We start from the raw sequence: 22,524 nt of genomic DNA, 5'->3' as shown, positions 1-22,524 counted from the left end.
TTTTCTGAACAAGATGTTGCTCATGTTGGTAATGATTTAGTGTTTTTTTTTTTTTTGGTTTGTTATTTTTGAGGGGAAAAAACTGTCCTTTAGTCTGTAAAAAGCATGGCTGTGGTTAAAGTATCAACATGACAATTACTCATTTGTTTCTTTTTGAATGTATAGAGGAAAAACTATGTTTAAGCTTTTTCTGAAAGGCAAATCAAAGAACATTTTGAATCAGAAATGAGAAAATTATTGTAAGGATGGTTTTTGCTTTAGCAAAAAAAAAACAGTTTATAATAGAAAACCAAATGCTCTAAAAAGGTTAAGTAATTGAAAAAGTTAAAGCCGCTGCATTTTTTCTCTCACTTTCATCCATATATATATATATATATATATATATATATATATATATATATATATAAAGTTTAATTCATTTATTTTCTAATTGCAGCAAATCACCTTCAGAATAAAAGTAACATGGTTCAGTCTAGGTAAGTTGACCTTGACATTCCAGCTGCTTCCACGCTTGTCCATGGATGTAAATGTTTTTGCTTGTGTGCAGTTTTGATGTGGCGGATCACAGAAGGAGTCGGTACAGAACAAAGGGGAGTATGAACTCTACAGGGTCCGGGAAGAGCAGCACAGTTTCCAGGTTAGCACACTCTGATGAGACTTGGTGGAAGTGTCTGCGGGATCAGAAAACTCAGACAAAGTCATCATATAATTGCTGTGGCCTTTTTTAGTTTAGGAACATAAAGTTAACATTCTTGGGAGATCACAGCTAGCTTAGTACTTCTAGTCTTTCATGCAACATTTCTATGTTCTTTACTTTTTTTCCACATAGTTCCTTATTTATTTTTAATTCATACATGCAAAACCTGTATTGTCCTTTTTTTAAATTATAACTAAGACCAGAACTTTAAATTAAAATGTCTTTTTTGTGTGGTCAAATGTTGCATTTTCTGAGCAGTAAACCTAAAAGTTAAAATTGATAAATTGTTAACCATGTCAGCAATACTTCAAAAATGCATCTTTGAGCCCAAATGAGACGATTATTAAAATATAATCTGGATGTAAACCCAGGTTGTCCTCTTCAGGAAATGTTGTTAAGAACTGAAAGAGGCTACGCAAAATTGAATTTATTTATTCCAGGATATAGTCTCCCCACAATTTAGTTCCCCCCCCCCCCCCCCATCAACCTTAAATTAGTTAAAGAATGAACCACGGTTTGATAAAAAAAAAACCTTTTTTATCAAATTATCAATACAGCAGTGGGGATGACTTTAATTAGAGCTATTAGGAGTTTCAACTTCACTTTAGTTTGTCCTGTTGGAACAGCTACAATAGTCTGTTGTTGTTCATATTTATGTATCTATGTTATTCATCAGTATAATTGAATCCTAAGAGTTCTTGATTGTCTCATTGATAGATTGGTTAGCATAAGATAGTATCAGTTTATCTGATGCCTTCTTTACAAACTCTTGTGTTATTTGGTCTAAAGTGAACCAACTTTGACCTTTTGACCTCTCTAATCGTAAAGCAGCATTTCTGCAGGTCAGGAATCCTTAAGGCTGCACTTCAGAGCTGAGTCATTGACAGGCTGATGGACTGCTCACTATCAGATTTGCTGAATGGCTGTGGCTTCCTCGCTGAAGAACCAAAGTGTTCACAGAACAGCCAGTGGAAATCTACGCAGTATTTCAACTTACTAACTCTTATTGCTGCATAGACACCAGGCAAGAATATGAATGTGATCATATGGTTTTCACACTGGACTGTCTCTACCCAACACTAGCACATGCAAGTGTTGGAAGAGGCTTAGTGTGAAATGTCCACGTGGTGCAAATCTTACAAATCTTTATACAGGATTTCTCTTTCACAGCTCTTTTTCGACATATGAAAGACTTGGTGTCCTATAATTCCTGCCTGGCACAAATCGCAATTATTAATTTCTCCTTCATGATTGCTTTTTAACCAGTTGACACTTCGATGTTTTGAAAAGGATGACATCCATACGCCACTTGGTCAAGGTTCAGCCTGGTTTAACTTTTGACGTGCGTTAAATGGCCGTGCATTTTGCAGGTAGAGTCTGGTTCTTATGGAAGCGATTCTGTAGCATAATTAAAAATAAAAGTCAAAACCAGAAATGCTTTTTCATTTTCAAAATGAAGCTGGTATTTTTTTTGACTCAAAATTAAAATGAAAAAGCAATCTGCCAAAATGCTTTTTGCTTCTCTTCTTCAACATTGATTATTCGCGGGGCTTTCCGCTCCGCTATGCGAAGCCAGTCCGAAGAAAAAAAGCTTGTCGGGGGGTTCGACGAACCGCGGTGTGTCCGCAGAAAGCGGAAATGCTGCTATGTTGTCCTGAGAAGCTGTGTAAAATCATCACAAACACACAACCATCGCAAAGCCCTCTTCTCTGCCGCTAACACAAAGCAACACTGCTCCTAGCATGTGTCTCTTAGCAGCCGGACACACGGAGATAACACTGACATCATCGCCCCGCCTCCCAGCTGGAAATGCTTATTCGAATTGAGACATGCGACAGTTTTTGCAGGGTGGATGTTAAAATGAATATGCAATCCCCTCTTTGTATTTTCATTTTGATTATGACACAGAATAAGCGGTTTTTAAGTATTGATTTTTCATTTTCATTTTGAGTCAAGAAATGCAGCTTCATTTTGAAAATGAAAAAACATTTCTGTTAATCCAGTTTAATTGTCAAATTAGACATTTCTAAATGAATTTTGCTACACATTTACCTGATAGTGACAGAATAAGCAGTGTTGAAGAAGGAAATGGAAAAGCATTTTGGCGGATTGATTTTTCATTTTCATTTCTGGTTTTGACTATTATTTGTAATTATGCTACAGAATCGATTCCATAGATGCTACGCGTGGATTGTGAGAGGATTCCTGAAACGTGCATATATGTGCGTTTACATAGACTTTCGTTGAATGCTGTTGCTCAAATGCTCTGTGTGAATATAGACTTTTTCAAGAGATATTCAACCCAGCTGATTGACTTCTGGATTTTATGTCTCTGTGCAGCATTTCAGAGTTACTGGAACTATATGAAGAAGACCCTATAATTACCCTCTTAAATCTGGGATTTGGTCAAGAAGAACCGGACCTGTCCATGAGAGTTCCCTCCAGGTTCCTCAACAGTGCATCCTCAGCACGAGGCATCGACACGAAGGTGCTTTAAACTAATGTTTTGTTCTTTAGAAAATCTAATGTTTGTTTCACCTAATCAGTTAGTGTGATGGCTGCATGGTGGCGCAGTGATTAGCGCTCTTGCCTCACAGCAAGAAGGCCCCCGGTTCAAGTCCCAGCAGGGCGACCTGTCAAGGGGTGCCCCCTGCCTTCGCCCACAAGTGGCCGGGATAGGCCAAGAAGATGAATAAATGAGTTGGTGTGATACTTGCAGCCTTTTTAAAAGTGTAGATATTTGCTTGTGTGTTTGCAATTAAAAGGTTGACAAGTAGATATAAAGCTGAATAAAATATGTCAAAAATTCCTTGTTTAGTTTATAGAAGCATTTATGCATTCCAGATGTATAATAGCTTTACCTTCAAACAGGAAAATAACTTCTTTTCATGTTATTGGGAAAAGTGTTTTATGGGTCGTTGAACCTATTGAATTGGGTTTAAATTGAATTGATTACATTTGAATACATGATTAATCTTTTTTGGCTAAGCTCCAAAATGACATTTTGCTCCAGTGTTCAGCTATGTGATTGAGCAGGTGCACTTGAGCAATAATACAAACATCATTGCATGTTATAGCAATGGTTTTAATGTATTTTTCCACAGATTCTTATTTTTTTCTTCCTTTTTTAGAGAGTCAAGAGATGCTTATATTTGCTGAGAACGTTCGGTTTGCTTCTTTGCAGATGATGTGGTCTTTTCTTCTCAGCTGAGCATAGATTGATAGCAGACATGGAAAGGTTTGCAGCAACATCTGCTCCAATTCTGAGTCTTGGTCATTGACTGTAAACACAACGGAGAGCTCAACCCCTCCCTTCTCGTGTTCCCCAATAGGAAGTACCATTGCTTCCTGATACGTGCACTGCCATGTTGAAACCAGTCGACAGTGATTGGTCCGAGTTGCTCGGAGTCATTGTATCTATGGCAACGACTGTCGCCGTTGCCATAGATCAATCACTGTTGACTGGTTTCAACATGGTGGCGCCCGTATCGGGAAGCCACGGTGAGGAACTTTGCCACATTGGCATTTTCTATGGGTGATGTCACACCTTGATTCATCCATTGTTTTTACAGTCCATGGTCTTGGTTATAAAAAAAAGGTGGATCATCACATTTTGGCTGGGGTTGAATAACTGCAGAGGAATTCTATTATTTCAGGTCTTGATCAACAGAATATAATTAGGTTTATCTCAGAGTGGTGTGAAGTCCCTCCTGATTTGCTGGTTTAAAAATTTCAATATTAGTTTTAAATAGAGACTTAGATTTTATTGAGGGACACTAAAAGAAAGCATTTTCACAATTTGAAAATCTGATTACCTGGGCCTTTTGAGTCCATTAAAATTGTAAAACAAAAGTAGCATAATAGAGGACCTTACACAAAATATAAACCCTGACTTCTCCATTCTCTGAATTAAGTGGGCATAAACGCTAAATTTTAAACCATAACAGTAATATTTGACATTTTTCTGAATGTTTTTAGGATTGCAGGTCTTTGCAAAAAAAATGCTATGATTAAGAGATTGACAACTGAAAAGGAGAAAAAACTATGCCAACATTTCTTTGTTTGCTTTTAATTTCACATTCAGGCTTTCCAGATGTAAAATGGCTCAAACTTCTACCACAAAAACAGACTTTTGTTTTTTCCCTTTTCATTCTTCTGTGAAACGTCTTAACAGCTGTTAAATCTATTGCATTAGGACATGGCAGGGTGGTCCTCAATGGTGACGTTAACCTTTTTAGACCTGAGTTTAACAAACGTTTTTAAACAATATAAAGAAAAATATATTACACAATAAAGAGTTTTGATACCACAATGGGAAAAAAATATAGCAAATTTACGTTTGTGTCTTTTGTTTGCTTTTTTCTTGGTAATTGACCTTTTCAAGTGTTGTTTTTGCTTAACTACTTCCACATTGTGCATCTAAAAATAAGCCTGTTCTCCAACTGAACTCTGCAGGTTTTTCTTTAAATGGGACTAGTTTTCATGACAGTTAGGCAAAAAATGTACCCATTTTGTGGCTCAGTATGCATAGAACCACTCATTTTCCACTACTGTGTCAAACCTTGAACAGTCACATTTAGACATTTGGATCCTTCTTTAGTTACTCTTTCCTGATTTATGCAGCCCACCCACCTCTCTTTGGAGTTTTGTTTTGTTCTCCTTATGTTAGTCCTGTGAAAGGCGCTCATAAATACAATGTATTATTACTATTAAATGTTAAGAAGTCCCTCGAGAGCCGTTTTATACACAGGGACTGGTTATAATCAAACATGACAGCAAAAAAAAAAAAAAGCATATTTTACACCCTAAGCAGACACAAAAGGATTGTAGTGGATTCTTTTAAGGATTTCATGTATTAACACTTTCCAGAAGTAAATGAATATATGCATTGAGTGTTATAATATGTTAAATAAAAATGTTAAAATACAATTTTCTTTATTTAATTTCATGTTCACAGGTCTACCTGGCAGCACAGCAGCAGCGAATGGAAATGGAGAACCCTAACTACGCTCTAACAAGTATGTACTTTTTTAATAAACATTTATGTGTCGACTCCTGTGCTGCAGCAGTTGGCTGCTGACCCGCTCAAAAAGTTAGTTAGTAAAAAAAAATACTCAGAGGTTTGCGTTCTAAAACTTTAGAACAGGGAGCCTGTTCTGTTCCTAGTGCTATTGTGTGGTCCTTTGTGGGGTCCTTCAGCTTTTTTTTTAGCTGTTCTGCCAACTGCCTGTACAACACTGCCAACAAGAACAAAGATCCGTTTGTCCCACAAAAACACACAATCACTCATGCAGACACACTTGCATATGCAGTTCTGCTCTCCTAACATCCTGGCCTCTTTTTGCTTTCCAAAGCGGCGTCCACACAGGCTCGCTAATTGAGGATGCAGACACGCTCAAACTTGCACAGAAGATTCTCCTCTTCTTGACACTTAAACCGTTTTAGTGATGTAACGGACCTTTTCGTGTGAGATCATGAATCACTGCCCAGCGGAAAGTACAATACTCTAAACCCAACCTTTTTAGAGCCACGGGCAATATTTTTACCGACCGGCCCGGACTGAAGCGTTTCCTCACTGACTCTTCCCTGCGAAAAAAACTTTCCAAAAACTTTTGTTTTTTGTTAACCTTGCTAGCTTGGGGGTTTCAATACAGCGGTCGGCGAAGCCGCTTTTAGAAAGTAGCGGATGTCTTTTTGTCACGTCGGATGTGTTGGGGAGAATTTAGTAGTTTTTCAAAAAATAAAACTTGTTGACCAACGTTTTGTGTGATGCCACATTGCATACATCCGTTTCACTGTTGTATGCTTTGCCACGCTCCAGATAACATTTAGTGTTCTAACTGTAACTGAGCTGTTGCACTTCAGGATAGTTTTAAGAAACTTTTCCAAAATAGTTTCATTATGTTTTTTTTTTTTTGCCCTATTAGCAGGGATTGATAGCAGACATGGAAAAGTTTGCAGCAACATCCGCTTGTAATGTATTGAGTCTCAGTCAGAAAAAAGTGGATTGTCACCTTTTGCTTGAGATTGAATTACTGTGGAGGAGTTTGTTTACAAGCTTTTGTAGAGCAGCAGAATATCTGGCTGATCAGGTGGATAACGGCAGTGTTTGCTGTTATTAAGAAGTGCAGATGCTCGGACAAATGCTTCTGAAAAGCTTCTGTGACTTGCTTCTTTTGAAAGGGGGTCACTTTTGGCAGTGAAGCTATCCATTTTCCGCTGTTTAAAATGTTCTTCCCCTTTAAGACTCCAAACAAAGGTGTAATTAAGAAACCATCAACAAACAATAGTGGGTATTTCTCACATTTTTGATGAGCTAATTCATAAATTAACACAATAGAGCTAGAAACCTGGGTCTTTTGTGTCCATTAAAATTTGGAAAATAGGAAAGAGGACCCCATAGAGAATGAAAACCCTTACATCTTATGTTTTTGGGGATAAACGCCTAATCTGGATGTGGCTGTAGAGCAGTGGATTTAGAAACTATATATCAGCTACTTAGTAAGGGGTTCATTTCTATGGATTTAAAGTTATTCTGTCCTTGGGTGAGACGCCTAACCCCACTTTGCCTTCAGAAATAGTAGTCAGTTACTTCAGATTAAAGTACCTGCTAAATAAATGTAATAAACGACAAAAAAATGCATAAAGTGAGTGAAGCTTTTATGGCGTGCTGCTTTTTAGGACCTGGATGCAAAACATTAAAAGTACCACAATGTCAAAGGTATCCCAGCTGACCTAATAAAAGTTTGATTGAAAAACTGTCTTTAGAGATGGAGCTGCTCCTTGAATATTAAGACCTGCTTGTGGTCCCTGGAAGCTTTCTTCCTTTTTTCCAGGACATTCTGGTGTTCTTCCACTGGTTCCCTGGAACCCAAACACGTGTGTGTCAGTGTTGTTGTTGTTCCTTATGTAAGATCTGTTCTCACCATAAAAAAAAACCTCTCCTGGGATGTGAAGGGGAAAAAAAGGACTGGGTATGTGTCTTTTTCGCTTCTCCCTCTCTTCCTGTTATAGGATCCTCAGTGTGAGCATTAATGCTGTGTCAGCAGTCAGCCGGAAACACACTTGTGCAGCATTACCAGCATCAGCCGGCTGCTGTTACAAGATTTGTGTCTAAAATGTCTCTGACGTCAGAATCTGCAGTTTTTTTCTATGATTCCTTTTTTTTTATTTTATTTTTTTACTTTTTTCAGGCTTAATTAACAAAGTAAAATATATACCAACTCAATGTTACCACCTTTCTGGTCAAATTCTTTCATATTTAGTCCAAACTCAGAGACTTTATGGCCGTACTGAAGTCATCTTTGTGTCCCATCAATATTCTAAATGTCAACAGTTACATTTTGTTTAGTTTAAAGTTGGCATGAATATCTTTTTATTTTATTTTACGCTTTCTTAGTGATAAAGGAAACAATAATACAAAGATTGAATTACTTTAAGTGAAAGAGAATACGAGCAAACTAATACATTGATTTTGTCAATCTTTTTTTCTCATTCACTGCTTTTGGTGTTTTTTTTTTCAACATGGTTCTTGTGGAATTTTTCCCATAAAAATTAAGTTTCAAATTGCATTTCTGAGTATTACTTGATTCAAATTGTTGTGTATCAGGACCAGACAAGAAAAATTACATTTGAAAAAGATTGTAGCTGTGACGTGACTCTTTGCACTCTGCTCTGCTCCATTCTGATGCATCCACTTGCAGACCAGTAAACCCACGTACGTCTTTGTTTTCCTCGTCTGAGCTGGTACCTGGCTCAAAAACTGTAGGGCTGGATAGCTCCAATCACGCTCCAATCACGTTCACTATCTTAATTGCACCCGTCATGTTAGGTTGGGGTTGTGAGGTGCAGTAAGCTAGTGGGGGAGAGTGTTAACAGATGGATGACGGGAAGTAGGGGCGGTCTTACGTCGTGCCAACAGATTTCAGATGAACTACTGCCACCTAGAAACTATGCCCTATTTTGGCATAATCGTAATAAAAAGGGAACAATCAAAAGACGATCAATGTGGGACTTTAAAAGATTTTGCTTGCAGTTACAATTGTATTGTATCTTAGTGTTTACGTTGAAGCATATACTTATATCATAAAAACAAATAAGGTCTTTGCCTTTTATATACTGCTTGGTTAGCGGTTAGTTGGTCCAGGCGTTTTAAGCCTTGATGAAGACTATATTTGTTCTTGTCTCCCATGTTTCCTGGGTGCCATTGTTATGCTTTTTCCCCCATTTTTAGTTTGTCAGCACTCACAAAATTGTGAATTTATTAACATTAGATAGTTGTCAGTACCCCATCAAAAATCAAATAAATTCATCATATACTGTCAAAACATCGAGAACAGATATGAACGTTTTTTTCCTCCTATAACAGGTTGTCTGAGGTCAGAAAAATATGTGACAGAGAGCTGCTCTGCTGAGTTTCAGGTGTCACTAAAGTAAATCACAAGGCATTCACAAAAGACAAACGTCTGGCTTTCATAACCGGCTGACAAGTATTTACACAGCCAGGGATGGAGGAGAGGACAGGAGGACGAGGAAGGAGAAAAAGTTGGAAGGCATGCAAGTCATTATCCTGTTAGAGATGACACTCGGGGTGGGTTTTCCTCAACAGGAGGAGAAAGGAGGAAGGGAGGAGCCACTCTGATATTTAACCCTAGCTCTAATGTGTTCTTTTATATCTTAAAGTCATTAAGTCCTATCCTTGTTTACTTTTAAAAATATATATGTAGTGGCCTACTTGTTAAATTCATTTTCTGAAAAATGCTACAACTGTATTTAAGATCTTACCCCACTGTTAACATCCTGTCATGACTCATTTCTGGTGGAGCTCATCCTGATAAGTGGTCATGCTCATAAATGCTTTTTTTTTATCATGCAAGTGACAGATGGCAGAAAAAATAACTCACATTTTTTTTTGTTTCTTGTAAAAACTTTTTTTCCCCCACTTCATTTAAGTCTCTTTTGTTGCTTTTGTTTCACCCGCAATGATGGCAGCTTTACATCTTTTGCAAATGTTACTCAAACATATTTGAGTTGAGTGGAAAGTTCAAAAGGAATTTTTGTCACCATGCCTCAACAGGCATTTTTAATGTTAAAATCGTTTATTTTGCTGGGGTCGAACCAACTAGTTTGAGCTTTTTTGGAGCAGATATTTTCCACCCCAGCTTAGTTTTCTGTCACCAAGTTTATTCAGGGAATCACTTTCAACAACTTTTCTGAACAGACGATCAGCTCCGTCTCCAGGCTAATAGATGTGGGGTTCCAGTCCTGTAGAGCAGTGAGGGGAATCTGAGAAGACAGTGGTCTCCTGAACTATTTAGCAAGATTTGGAAAAATTTTGATGCTGAGGCTGCAGAATCCTTTTGCACCAACAGCCTGAACATATCAACCATTTACCTCGTTGTGCTCATAGGAACATTTTTGCACATTTCTAAGTCTTAATAACAAAACGTCATAGCTTGAATTCCACGATAACAGTCAGTCAGTTATAGTATTTTTATTGGTCGCTAACAGCAAGGAAACAAGCCACATTTAAAAGCATCATAAGCACACCTCTTAGTTGCAGTTGAACTGACTTTACCAGAAACATTTTTCAGAAATTTGGGAGCAAATGCAGTGTTTTTACAGCAGTTTGGTAGAAAACTAAAGTAAGCAAGTAGTGCCACTTAGTTGGCACTCTTCCCTGTGTTTGTGTTTTATATTGAGCTTTCGGTTTTGTTTTAGAAGCGTTGCTCTTGTTGACTTTTCTCTTTGTTTTCTGCCTTTCTCAGGTCGTTTCCGTCAGATTCAGGTCTTGACAACAGTTGCTAATGAATTCATCAACCTTTACGGTCAGGTCTCTGGACAGCCAGTTCAACAAATCAGCATGCCAGAACAAGGTGATCGTAGAAGCTATGTTAGAAAACAAGACAACTGTGGAGAACGCATATGCTTAAGGGCTGGGATAGAGAAACACTAGCGTCAATTAACTTAAAAAACACTTACTTGACACTCGCTGTTAGAAATATTGGGTACACCCTGGATCAGGGGTGTCAGAGTCCAGGCCAGTGCCCAACATGTTTTCCAACCAACCTGCCATTGAAGCTCCTTATTGGGAAAAACACACCGGATCCAAGTAATCAGCAGCAGATAAGGCAGGATTTCAGGGAAACAAGTAGGAGGCCTGGAGTTTGACACCCTTGCCCTGGATGATTCACCTGTCCATCGTAGGGACACACATTCACACCTAAGGATAACTTTAGATTCACCAATCAATCTATGAACCACGAGTTTGGAGGAAGCAGGAGTGAGAAAACGGAGAACATGCAAACTCCACACAGAAAGGACACACCAGGAATTTGAACCAGGACCTTCTCACTAACCACCACACAACTAAATGAGCTCTGGTTCTTACACTGCATTTGAAGTCAGCTGACAGCATCACCGGAGGATAAGGTGATGTTTTTTTTAAATCTGATCGCTGTCCCGTGTCTCTGTCAGGTGGTGTGGGGAGAGAATCAGCAGGAGGAGTCGAGGCTCCTCCTCCTCTCAAGAAGATGAACTCTGCAAAAACCGCTGCCAAATTATTCCGCAAGTTGAGCAAACAAAGCTTGATTCAGAGTCCCACCAAACCTGAAGAACCTAATTCAACTGTACAGCCCCTGCAGCTAAATGAACAGCAGACCCCCCCCAATCACGCACTCGCCAACGGTCACACACGAAGCGCTCCGGCACAGGAGGGTAAAGTCACTGTCCTTCCAACAGTTCAAGAGAAAACCAGCGGGAGTGAAGAGGGAGATCAATTGATGGACACCAGGTAGCCATTAAACATTATTCAACCACTTTGTAGCAACAAAGCAACTTTAAGTTCAGCAATGATTAAAAGAAAACACTTCCTTTTAAAGCATATCTTCACTATGAGATGAGTTAGTAAAGACTTCACTTTATTAACTGCCAGAATCCACATTTAGCAGATGAAAACAGACAAAAAGAAGTGTGCTATAAAAATCATTTTAATAATATGAATATCAATCATCTATTGAAGTAAAAATGTAGCGAATATGCAGATGTGCCAAAAAGTGACCATGGTCAGAGGAAATAAAGTTTCCCCTTTTTTTTTGTCCACTCATATTCAAAGCAGCTATTTTGAGAGTGCATGCGATCTGTAGTAAATGTGACTGTCTCCCTTTTATTTCTGTTCTGCCGTGGCTCACAAACATCCTCTTATCAGCCCTGAACAGAGCAGCACAGCACCGGAGCATCAACTGGAGTCTCCGAACCCTCAGTCAGTCCACCACAGAGCAGACGTGAATGAACCTCAACCGGCCTTGGAGGAGAACAGCTCCTCCTTTTCTACAGAGGAAGATCCCTCCACGCTGGTGCCGCCTCAGGCGGACAAAGGATGTTCAAACACCACAGACTCTTTTGAAATAGAGGAGGTAAGGCTTTTGTCTGGGTTGATTTTATTCTGGCATCGCAGGAAAGCTTCTTCCTGCTCAGCTAACACGATGTTAATGCTGATTCCTTTAACTTTAATCTTTTTCTTACTCAGTCATATTATGCAAGCTGTTTATTACTCTGTGGTCAGAAGGCATTTCAAAGTGTCTAGTCTGATTTACGCAGATAAAGGCGAAATCCTCTGTTCTTTACATCAGAACACTGAGTGAAGGGGGAATTAATTTTCTGACAAAAAAGTCGAAAGAGATGACAAAAAGAAAGAGATCAAGATGTCAGAATAAAAAAAACAATTAACTTCATAGTTCTGCAGCAATGGATCTGAATTTAGCTTTAAACCTGTCTGATCCATTTATTTATTGAAAAAATGTTCAATCAAATTGTTTAATGTTCTCCTTTGCATTTTAGATTTCTGCTACCGAGAAGGAGGCTGTGACATCCAAACACAACGGTGAGCTCAGATTCATTTGTTTTCTACTATTCAGTTACAGACATCCCTCAAATAAATGACTGGATTTTAACCCAGATTGGTATGGATACAAGTTTGAGTATTTATGATGTCACTGCGTCACAAACCACCCCCAAAGTCTGTGCCGACTTAACATATGTAAAAAGAGCTGTGTTGTCTATTAAATTCTCTTTTTAGTCTGCCATCTGCAGGACACAAAAAGAATAATATTATATATCTTTTAATACTTGTAATATTTCTGTCTTCTAGAGTTCTCACGATCGGAGAGTCAACAATCTGACAGCAGTGGATTTGTGGAATTCAAAAAGGTTTGTTTTTGGAACTCTGTAGATGTTTTTATTCTCCTCATGTTGTTAAATTACTGATGAGCAGCTTTCATTTCTTAAAATAATTTCTTGAAACTTATGTATGATTTGGAATGGAATTCATTCTAAAAGATCATCAGTATATTTTTGTTAGTGGACTGGGTTTTCTGTGGTATTTCAGTTCCTTTTCCATCCTTTTCATTTAAATTTATCTCTTTTTACCTACAGGAGCGTTCAGACAGCCACGACAGCGAGACAACGGTGACATCTCAGCCTTCACAAGACGTCAGCACACCCCACGCACTGGACCAACCAGCTTTTGATTTGCCCTCAGCCCATCAGGCCATAAATCCTGATGAAAGTAGCAACTCAAGACAAGAGGCTGCAGGTGACGGCTCCTCAGAACAGATTCTACATCAACTCCCCGTGAGCACAGTTCATCCAGAGATATCAGAATTGGAAAAAACTGAAGGCAAGGACAAAAGTCACACAGAAATGGATTCTTCCCAGAGCACACCTGGGTTTGAAAAGGAACCACAACCGGAATTAGAAACCAGAGAGAATCTGCCTGTTTGTTCACAAGAACCACAGCACACAGAGAACTCTATTCAGAATGTGACGGACAAAGAGCTATCAATACCGGAAGCTGAAGATGAGACTAATTTAGAGCCAAGAACATCTGAGGAGTCTCCTCAGCCTCATCTTGAGGGACCACTCTCTCCCATTGTCTGTGCCTTGAATCGTGTCAAACAGCGCCTGAAAACCAGCAGCAGCCCCTCTCAACATGCAGCATTAAGACGAGGAAGACGAGGGTTCCCTTTGCAGAGATCCTCATCCTTGCCTTCTTCCTTCATCTCGCCGTCCAGAGTTGTGTCCTCTGTCAGAATCCAGCTTGGACAAGGCCAAGCATTTTGCACTCCTCCTAGTTACTCCTACAAATGTGTTCCAGAGACTCCAGAGGAAGAAGAGGTGCCCAATAACAAGAAGGAGACGAAGGATGGTAAAAGTAACTGTGTGTCCACTCTTTATATTAACCCTGGTTTGAACAAAATCCAGTCTAGACTCTCACCTCAACGTCCAGGATCCTCCTCTTCTCTAGGCAGCATCAGCCCGTCTCCTGTTTTGTGTAAAAGAGGTGACACTCTGAGTGTTCCAGAGTTTTTGTCCGGTCAGCAGCCCAGACTGTCCCAGGAGGCTCAGAGCACCTACCCAAACCATCAAAGCGGGAGTCAAGGACAATCAGTGTTTCCAAGTCCTAGTCCAGGAAGTATGAATGCTCATCCACATCCCCCTTATTATAGTCCTCCTCACTACATCAGGAAATTTTTCGACGACTATTCCAGTCAATCTAGTCTCCCCATATCAGCTACTCCCCCTCTGTCCAGGAGCCTCGTCGACTTGTACCCATCTTGTGCTTGTGGCAGTCCTTTAGGTTATCGATCTTCCCCAACACTCAACCCAAGCTACAACTATCCATGCTATACTTTGCCTTTTCGGGATCAACAACGGTATCAACCGTTCCCCCGGTACCCAACCTCTGAGCCCGGTGTCCATCCAGCTTTCACTTTACCTGCTGCTCCAGCTGCCGGCTACCACCCATCCAGCACGGAGGTGCAGCTCAGGCGGGTTCTTCATGACATCAGGGAAACAGTTCACCAACTCAGTCAGGTCAGTTCTTTTGTCGTTTCAGAGAAATTTCACATCTTCGAGTAAATTTTACAGTTTTTACATTTTTCTTTTAGCTCCTTTTGGAATTATTTTACAGATGAAAAACACTGAAGGCAAAACTGCCCTAAATGTTCCTGATGTCCCTCAGTTCTCTCAAATTTATAAAGTAAAATAATTAACTAAATCAAACGATATCTTTTTGTAATATAATGATGGTTTCAGGAAATGGAGCAAAATGCTTTAAAATGACGTGGTAGTCATTTACAGTGTTTCACAGGTTTAGTTGAGCAAACTTCTCTGATTAAATTTGACTTTCTTGAAAATGGGTCCATATACTATAATATGCTCATATATGTTTCACCAACTAAAATGCTGCACATCTCTTTAGATATCCATGTATTTACTGGGTTCTTTCTGACGATTGTCTGCTTGTTTTTCTCCATTTCTCTTCCCAATCTTGCTTCCTTCATCCTATAGACCAGAGTCAACACTCCTGACTTGTTTAGTGAACAGAGAGCTCCTTTCGGCCATCAGGTAATGATTTTTTTTATCATTTTCGAAGCTTGTTTTCTCCTTGCGATCATTTATTTGTACATGCAAACCTGTAGATCAACTGTCAGTGTTTGTTCACACACTTCCGCGTCTGTTTTAATCTCGTTCTCATACAGAATAAAGTTTTTTATTTACTTCAGTTTTTCTTTCCTGGAATAAACAGATGAAAGTTGTTGTCTGTACTTTGTTTTTAGCCTTTGGAAGAGTTTCAGCAGAAAAGGCGGAGTCTTAACGTGTTCCGCCGTCAGATGATGGACCTGGAGCTTTCAATCGTGCGACAGCAAGCTCCAGTCTACAATCACATGAGCCCTGCTGACAGGTGAGTCACAAAAAGCAAACATAGTCAGTAATCCACTCTGAGGTGGTGTTTGAAAATATGAAACAAAGTGATTATAATGTATGTTTGTCCACAGACTTGAGGCGGAGCAGCTTCAGTCTCTGAGGTCGGCGGTCCGAGAAGAACTCCAGGAACTAGAACAGCAGATGGAGGACAGACTGATGGAGCTGACACAGCACTTGTGCAGCAGAGTGAGTGCATGTCTTAATGTTCACAAAAGCCATCTGACGCTCCGGAAAGTGTTAAACACACATTTGGCCTATGGTGTTCATACTGGACAAGCAGGGAGGGGCTTCTTCTTTTTGTTTTTCCTACTGTTTGCTAGCGCATGAACGCCACCTACGGTTGGAGGAGGCTTGTTGCAAGATGTTGGAGCTGTGCAAATTTAGCAATTTTCACTTCTTCTTCCAGGTTTTTTCTTTCATAGCTTTGTTCCGATATATGAAAAACTTGGTGTCATATAATTCAAGCTGGGCACGAACCACAGTTAATAATATCTCCTTAATGATCAATTTTCGAAAAATTCAAAGTGACTCCATCAAACGCAAGAGATTTGAACAGAGAAGCCCGAAACGCACATTTCTGTTCATTTACATAGACTTTTCGTTGAAAGTGGTCGCTTGAACATGCATTGCCAAGGGCAGTGTGAACGTGACTTCAGACATTTAATCACCAAAAGACCCGCGTAGCAGTTGTCAAACTCCAGACCTCAAGGGTCAGTGTCCTACATGTTTTCCAACTAATCTGCTATTGAAGCTCCTTACTGGCTCAACACACCTTTTCCAGGTAATAAGCAGCAGGTAAGGCAGAATTTATTTAAAAAAAAAAAAGCTGCAGACTGGCATTTGAGCTCTAGAGTCTGACAACCCTGACCCATGTGTTTCACGTTTAGACTTCTATTTTGAAGTTCTTCATGACTTTAAAGCAAAGCGGATAACACAGAAACATTGTCTGTCCGCTTGTCTTCCTTAGGGTCTTCACAGGGGCAGCAGTGTTGACAGTTTTTCAACAGTGTCTGCGCTGAGAGCCATGGAGCCGGTCAGTGCACACACTGGTTATGTAACACTAACATTGTGTAGCTTAATGCTCAATATCTGACTCTGTGTCTTCCTGTCGCTTCAGATGTCTGACCTCCTCAGAGAACAGTACCTTCTACAGTCGGAACTTGGCTACAACGCCGCCAGTCCCTCCCCCGGCCCTTCAAGTCGCTCCTCCAGTCCGGTCAGAGAATTTGGAGAAGCAGGGGATGGCAAGCAGAAACAGTATCGAGCCTCCATCAATTTGACCCCGATGCCCCCTCCTCGACCTAACGCATCTACTGGGAGGGAGGAGGTGGACCAAGGAAGAGACAATGAAGGAGTAGAAGAAGAAGCAGCTTCTAAACAGGAAGGTGCTGCAGAACCACTCAAAGGGGAGAACTTTCAACAGCTTATTCGAGAGGTACCTGTAAAAACTCAATGGAAATACTGCAAACCCATTGTGTTTAGTATGTTTGAAAAGGAGGAAGCATGAAGACCAGTAAACGGAGAACCAGACCACCATGTGAAATAAGCAGTCTAAAGCTCTATGAAAGACCTAGAGATTAGATCCTAGAGAGCAAATGCTAATCACTTCTAATTTGAATTGTATTATTTTGGTGAAATCTCCCCAGAAATCTGAAGACAAACCACAAAAAGGTCATAAATAAACAAAAAAAGATTTATTGTTTTATCCACAAATGCATTTTGAATTGTCAAACCATTTACATAAAATTGGCTAATTCAGTCAAAAAAAGTCCCACTCAGATCATCTTTTAATTTTTTTTTTAAAAGCGTTCCCAGTGGTCTGTTATTATGATTATGCCATTTTTTTGGCCAAATCAAAAACCTGTCATTTCCTAGGTCATAGCATTTGCAGAGTGGCAGTAGTTTGTCGGAAATCCACCTCTGAGTTGTGGGTGGGACTGCCTTATTTTCCCATCATTCCTTTTTTTAAACTCTCTTGCGGTAGCTTTCAGCCCCTCACACGCTAAAGCCTAACATAACCAGTGCAACAAAAACGCAGGCAACATTGAAGCTATCCAGTCGTGCAGTTTTGATCCAGGTGTCAGCTCAGACGAGGAATACAAATACGTACATGGATCCATTCGGCTACCAGTGGACGCATTAGAATGGAGCGGACCAGGGAGCTTGTGGCCAACCCAGCGTACATTTTACGCAACAACTACAAGATTTTTCAAACTTTTTTTCTTCTGCTCCTGATTCACAATGAGTTGAATAAAGAAATACTCAGAAATGCAATTTTATGCTTAATTTTCTTATATGTATATGAGAAAAATGCTACAATAATATGTTAAAAACACCAAAAACATGATTTTCATTTTTAAACCTTTTGATTTGGAATCCCCCAAATAAACATATTATGTTTTGCTGTAAAAAACATAAAAAGGAGCAAATTTTTACACAAAATTTCATCGAAGTAGAGAGTCAATCTACAGTTCATTCAAAAAAGAAATAAACATGTACAACAGAAAATAATTTACCTAATTTATGTTTTTGTTAAAGAAATCCAAACAAATCAAGTTTAGTACAAGGCATAATAAAAATCTCATAGCAACAATTTCACCTAAAATAGCACCAACGATTGAACAGATTTGTAATTACATTTTAAAATGCTAATTTCACTTCCTGTCTGGAATTAATGACCTTGATATTCAAACGAATTACTGAAATAAAAAGCTACCACCTTTCTGTATCTGGTGGGGGAGCCCCTGCTTAGTTGTTCATGCAACACAGGAAAAAAATGTTGTTTGTCAAGGTAATGAGGCAAAGTGTTTTTAATTTCATTACACTATATCAAAAAGCTTTCCTATCACAGCTGATTAATCTGCTCTGACTCAATTCTTACAGATTCGAGAAAGTGTGGCACAAGAAATACGACGGGAGATCTACAGCGAACTGTTAGCTGCTGTTTCCCCGCGAGCTTCAGCCCTCTCGACCAAGCAACAACCCCTGTAGTGACGACAGTAGAACCCTACCCCTCCTTTCACTGCCAGCCTGAGTAAACACAGCTTGAGCAACACCACTGCCTGTCTCCAACACTGTAACTCTGAGGAACACTGAGGAACAACACATGTCTGTAACACTGTAGATCTGTAGCACTGAGAAAGAAGCACATGTGTCACGTACAAGAGTCTCCTCGCTCTAATCGCTCTGATGCATGCTGGGAACACAGTCCAGTTCCCAATTCCCAATGAAATTTACTTTCTAGGTTTCCGCCTTAGGAAACAGCTGTCGTCACCAATATTATCATCAAAAAAACCACTGCTGCCATTATCACCACTACTAATGACATACTAATTCATATTTTGCACCAAGACAAAAATTTAGCCGTAGATCAGATTAGGATTATATTGTAAATACTACTATTGATAAAATAATTTAACTTTTCTTGTTTTTACATCAACACACTGCTGTCTGTATAGTGTATCTTAAGGAAAAAATAATTGCCTAAAATATACGAAAAGAAGGAAATGCTACCATGTGTTCAGAAATACAAAAATAAGAGTTTAGAAAGTAGGATACTTCTTTAAATTTTCTTTTGCTGTTTTCTTAGGGGACAGATCTCTGGAGTTACAGCCTCAAATATTTCAATAGATTGAGTTTGTGCTGCTTGTGGCAGTTGAAAATGACATGAAAATCATTCAACTCTGTATTCCAAATGTATTATTATTTTAAACATGTATCCAGTATTAAAATAGTGAGTTTAAAAAAGGCACAGAAACAAAGATGCTGATTGAGAAAAACGTATCCTAAATTCTAAAACTCACAGTATTTTTTTTTTCATTCCATGATATTATCAAAACACAGAAAACAAAAATAAAAAGATAATACACGCTAGCCAATCATGATTTTTTTTAAAGTTATTTAATAAACATTAAAAACAAATCCACATATAGGTTGTATTTCTTTTGCTACAAAATCCTCATTTTAGTAGCATGGTGAAAAAAATTAGATTAAAAACCAAAAAGAGATTTAGAGCAGTAGAGGGGCTTTTTTATTACCCTTTTGCTTGTTTGCATGGCTTTTGCTGGGCATTGAATATGTTCCGTCTGCCTTTTAAAGATTTTTCCTATGCAAACTATCTAATTTCTAAATCTTCTATCTTCTAAGCACATTTCACAGTGAATCTAATATGTTATAATACACATCAGAGGTATAATGAAAAATCATCATCATCATCTTCATCATCGTGAGCCTGACCTTTCAACTTTAGCTTGACACTTTAACATATCAGGTAACCTGGGGGGGGGGGGGGGGGGGGAGCTGATGCCACCTTCAGTTTAATAGAAATCAGAAATAATTTTTAGCATGAATACCAAATGTTGCTAATTGAAACTAATTGTAAACCTGAATCAAAATCACTACTTTCATTCAATTAAAGGAAATAACTGTTTTTTAGTTTTTTATGACGATTAAACAATGAAAGTAAAAGTTTTGTAACTGCTGGAAGGTGTTTATTGTTCTGTTTCAAAACTGTTTCCTGTTTTTTATTGTGCAAAGACAGTAAGCAGCAGCCTTTGCTGTGTGGGTGCAGCAGTCTGAACCAGTCACCATGAAAAAGTTGTGTGATGTCTTAAAGCGCAGAAGCTCGGAGGTTAGAGGTTCCAGTAAGTTGTCACGGCAACAGTGATGAGGATGATGATACGATCGGAGGGAGGAGCGACAAACCTGTGTTCAATAATGTGAATTAATTTAGGTAAAGAGGCTGTTAGCTCAGTGATGATTATGTACTATGGGATTCACTCCTTTTTCTGGTCGAGCTACATTTTTAAGTCAGAAAATGAAATGCACATTTCTTTAATCTCTGTTATACATCATAATACTGTGTGAATGTTTTTTCCATACCATGCTGTTATTTTTTGAATGTATGCAGAGAGAAAACCATTTACTGGGGGAGAGAAATGTCAGCCTTTCCAAGGCACTCAGGCATCAAAACACGTTTTATGATGCTAATGTGAAAACATTTCACAGACTCTTTTATTAGAACTTAACTTTTTTTGGGAGATAACCGCTGTGTGCTGCACATGGCATGGAACGTTTGAACTATAAATCTATACTCTAAGGCTGGCTCATCAGTAATAACTAAATCTTACAGACATTGTGGTTCTCCAACATTCACCACTGGTGTAGAAAGGATCTAGATGTCTAAATATTCTCCTTCAGTCAATGTGAAAACCATTAAATAGCCTTGATCTCTGATTCTCCTCCGTGTTTTAACTTTTCCTAACTCCAGTTCTGCTGGTCCGATCCACTTTCTCTGATGAGGACTCATGTTTTACACGACACATTGGTTATTTGGTGATTATTAATTTCTTCAGTTGTTTAGCTGATGATAATTTGTATTCTGTATGGATGTGTTGTAAGTGGGGTATATAGGGAGGAGACGATCTGTAGAGAAAAGAATAATAAAAATGTATTTATTTTCTGTACAAATGTGTTTGTGTGGTTATATAAAGATAAAGCTGAAGAAGCTATGTAGATGACCCGTGAAGTCCAGTCAAACATAACATTTTATTTCGTTTTCCAAGTATAACGAAAACTGATGGGAGACTTGAATCTTTTTTTTAAAATTAAATTCCAGACTGAAATGATTGTTTTGTTCTCAATTACATTTAAACTGCAATAATAAATGAAGCTTTGATTCTGCTCTACAGGCAATAAAACCTGCCAGACCAGAACAAACCACTATCTGACTTCATAGAAGGATGAGTGGATGGAAGTGATTAAATGGCATTTCGGAGGGATTGATCCAAAGTCTCAAAACTCATCTTTCGTTAGTCAGAACTGACGAAGCTTTTTAAAAGGGGAATAAAAGGTTTTATGAAAGACGAGGGCAATTGCATTTGATTCTCTTTGATATTAGTTGAAGACAACTACATGATATTAGAGGAAACAGGAGTGTGGTCAAGAGGTGAAGTCACCTTTCAAATTTGATTGTCTATACCTAGAGAAAATCCTACATCCATTTTCTTAACCAGCTTAATCCCATTTGGGATCACAGGGCTGCTGGAGCCTATCCCAGCTGTTGTTGGGCAAGGATCAGGTACAGCTAGTATAGGTTGCAGGGCTAGGCAACAACACACTCACACCTGGAGAGAAATTAGAATGAGCAACTAACCTACAATGCATTTAAATATGCAGAGGGAGGAATGAAAGACGAGAGAACATGCTAACTCCAAAGGACCCAGCCATGATTCAAAGCAGGCATTTTTCACTGTGAAGAGAGAGGGCATACCACTACACCACCATGCAGCCCTCTGACCATCGTATATGGGGAAAATATATAACAGCTTTTATTCAGTTTGTCATTAACAATCACTAAAAAAAACAGGAGAAAGTGTTCATAAAGTATTGTATAAATATCATACCTAATCAATGCCTGAAGTTTGGTGAGTTTATATTCTGCAACAAATCTTACACCACAATTTCCCTTTAGAATGTGCAGCCAAAATGAAAAGTAATGCTTTTATACAAAGATGATAAATTAATTTGGTTTTAATTTCAAAAGGTTCTAGTTCAGTGTCATCACTGAAAACAAGGTGAGCATCTTTACTACAAATTTTGACCGCTTTATTAGTAAGGTTTGCTGAGCTGTGGTCACCCCTGGCTGCAAGGTGGGCAAAATATCAATGCCAACGACTCTAAGAATACAACCAAAATGTACTTATTTTTCCTAAAAGCTAATGACCACCTCTTGATTTATGTTTTGAAGTTATTTCATTCAGTTCTTTGTACAGAAATGGGAGCTACCGGCAATTTTTTGTTAACATTTGTTCATTTTTGCAAGGTTAGGTCTTAAAGCACTGTTGTCCATTTGTTTTTGTTTTTTCAGTGAGTTTTTTCTCACAAACCTCAGAACAACACTTTCATAAAAACTACTAATCATCAATGTAAAAAATCTTCATCTTTGGAGGATTCAGCATTCACGTCCATTCCAAAGTGTCAATTCAAAGTGTCTGTGTTGTTTGGGTCTGCGATCTGTGGAGGATTTTAAAATATATCTATTTTGTATCATAAAATATAAT

The 22,524-nt window shown here is 38.7% G+C and overlaps 1 protein-coding gene across 1 annotated transcript in view; it reads left to right on the top strand.

Annotated features, from left to right (window-relative positions):
• ssfa2 (sperm specific antigen 2) overlaps positions 1 to 20,928 on the top strand; it is a 41,620-nt gene extending 20,692 nt beyond the window's left edge. The window contains exons 7-22 of the mRNA XM_023950548.1: positions 437 to 476; positions 548 to 637; positions 3,038 to 3,185; positions 5,655 to 5,715; positions 10,465 to 10,572; positions 11,174 to 11,489; positions 11,904 to 12,111; positions 12,536 to 12,578; positions 12,846 to 12,904; positions 13,130 to 14,569; positions 15,047 to 15,103; positions 15,316 to 15,440; positions 15,535 to 15,649; positions 16,431 to 16,496; positions 16,581 to 16,898; positions 18,347 to 20,928. Coding sequence (XP_023806316.1) covers positions 437 to 476; positions 548 to 637; positions 3,038 to 3,185; positions 5,655 to 5,715; positions 10,465 to 10,572; positions 11,174 to 11,489; positions 11,904 to 12,111; positions 12,536 to 12,578; positions 12,846 to 12,904; positions 13,130 to 14,569; positions 15,047 to 15,103; positions 15,316 to 15,440; positions 15,535 to 15,649; positions 16,431 to 16,496; positions 16,581 to 16,898; positions 18,347 to 18,454 — 3,302 coding nt within the window. The 3' untranslated portion in view covers positions 18,455 to 20,928. The remainder of the gene's footprint in view (positions 1 to 436; positions 477 to 547; positions 638 to 3,037; positions 3,186 to 5,654; positions 5,716 to 10,464; positions 10,573 to 11,173; positions 11,490 to 11,903; positions 12,112 to 12,535; positions 12,579 to 12,845; positions 12,905 to 13,129; positions 14,570 to 15,046; positions 15,104 to 15,315; positions 15,441 to 15,534; positions 15,650 to 16,430; positions 16,497 to 16,580; positions 16,899 to 18,346) is intronic.
• The last annotated feature ends 1,596 nt before the right edge of the window (positions 20,929 to 22,524 follow it).

This window comes from Oryzias latipes, chromosome 21 (assembly GCF_002234675.1).
Source record: "Oryzias latipes chromosome 21, ASM223467v1".
Lineage (NCBI taxonomy): Eukaryota > Metazoa > Chordata > Actinopteri > Beloniformes > Adrianichthyidae > Oryzias > Oryzias latipes.
This window is presented reverse-complemented; position numbering and strand designations above follow the sequence as displayed.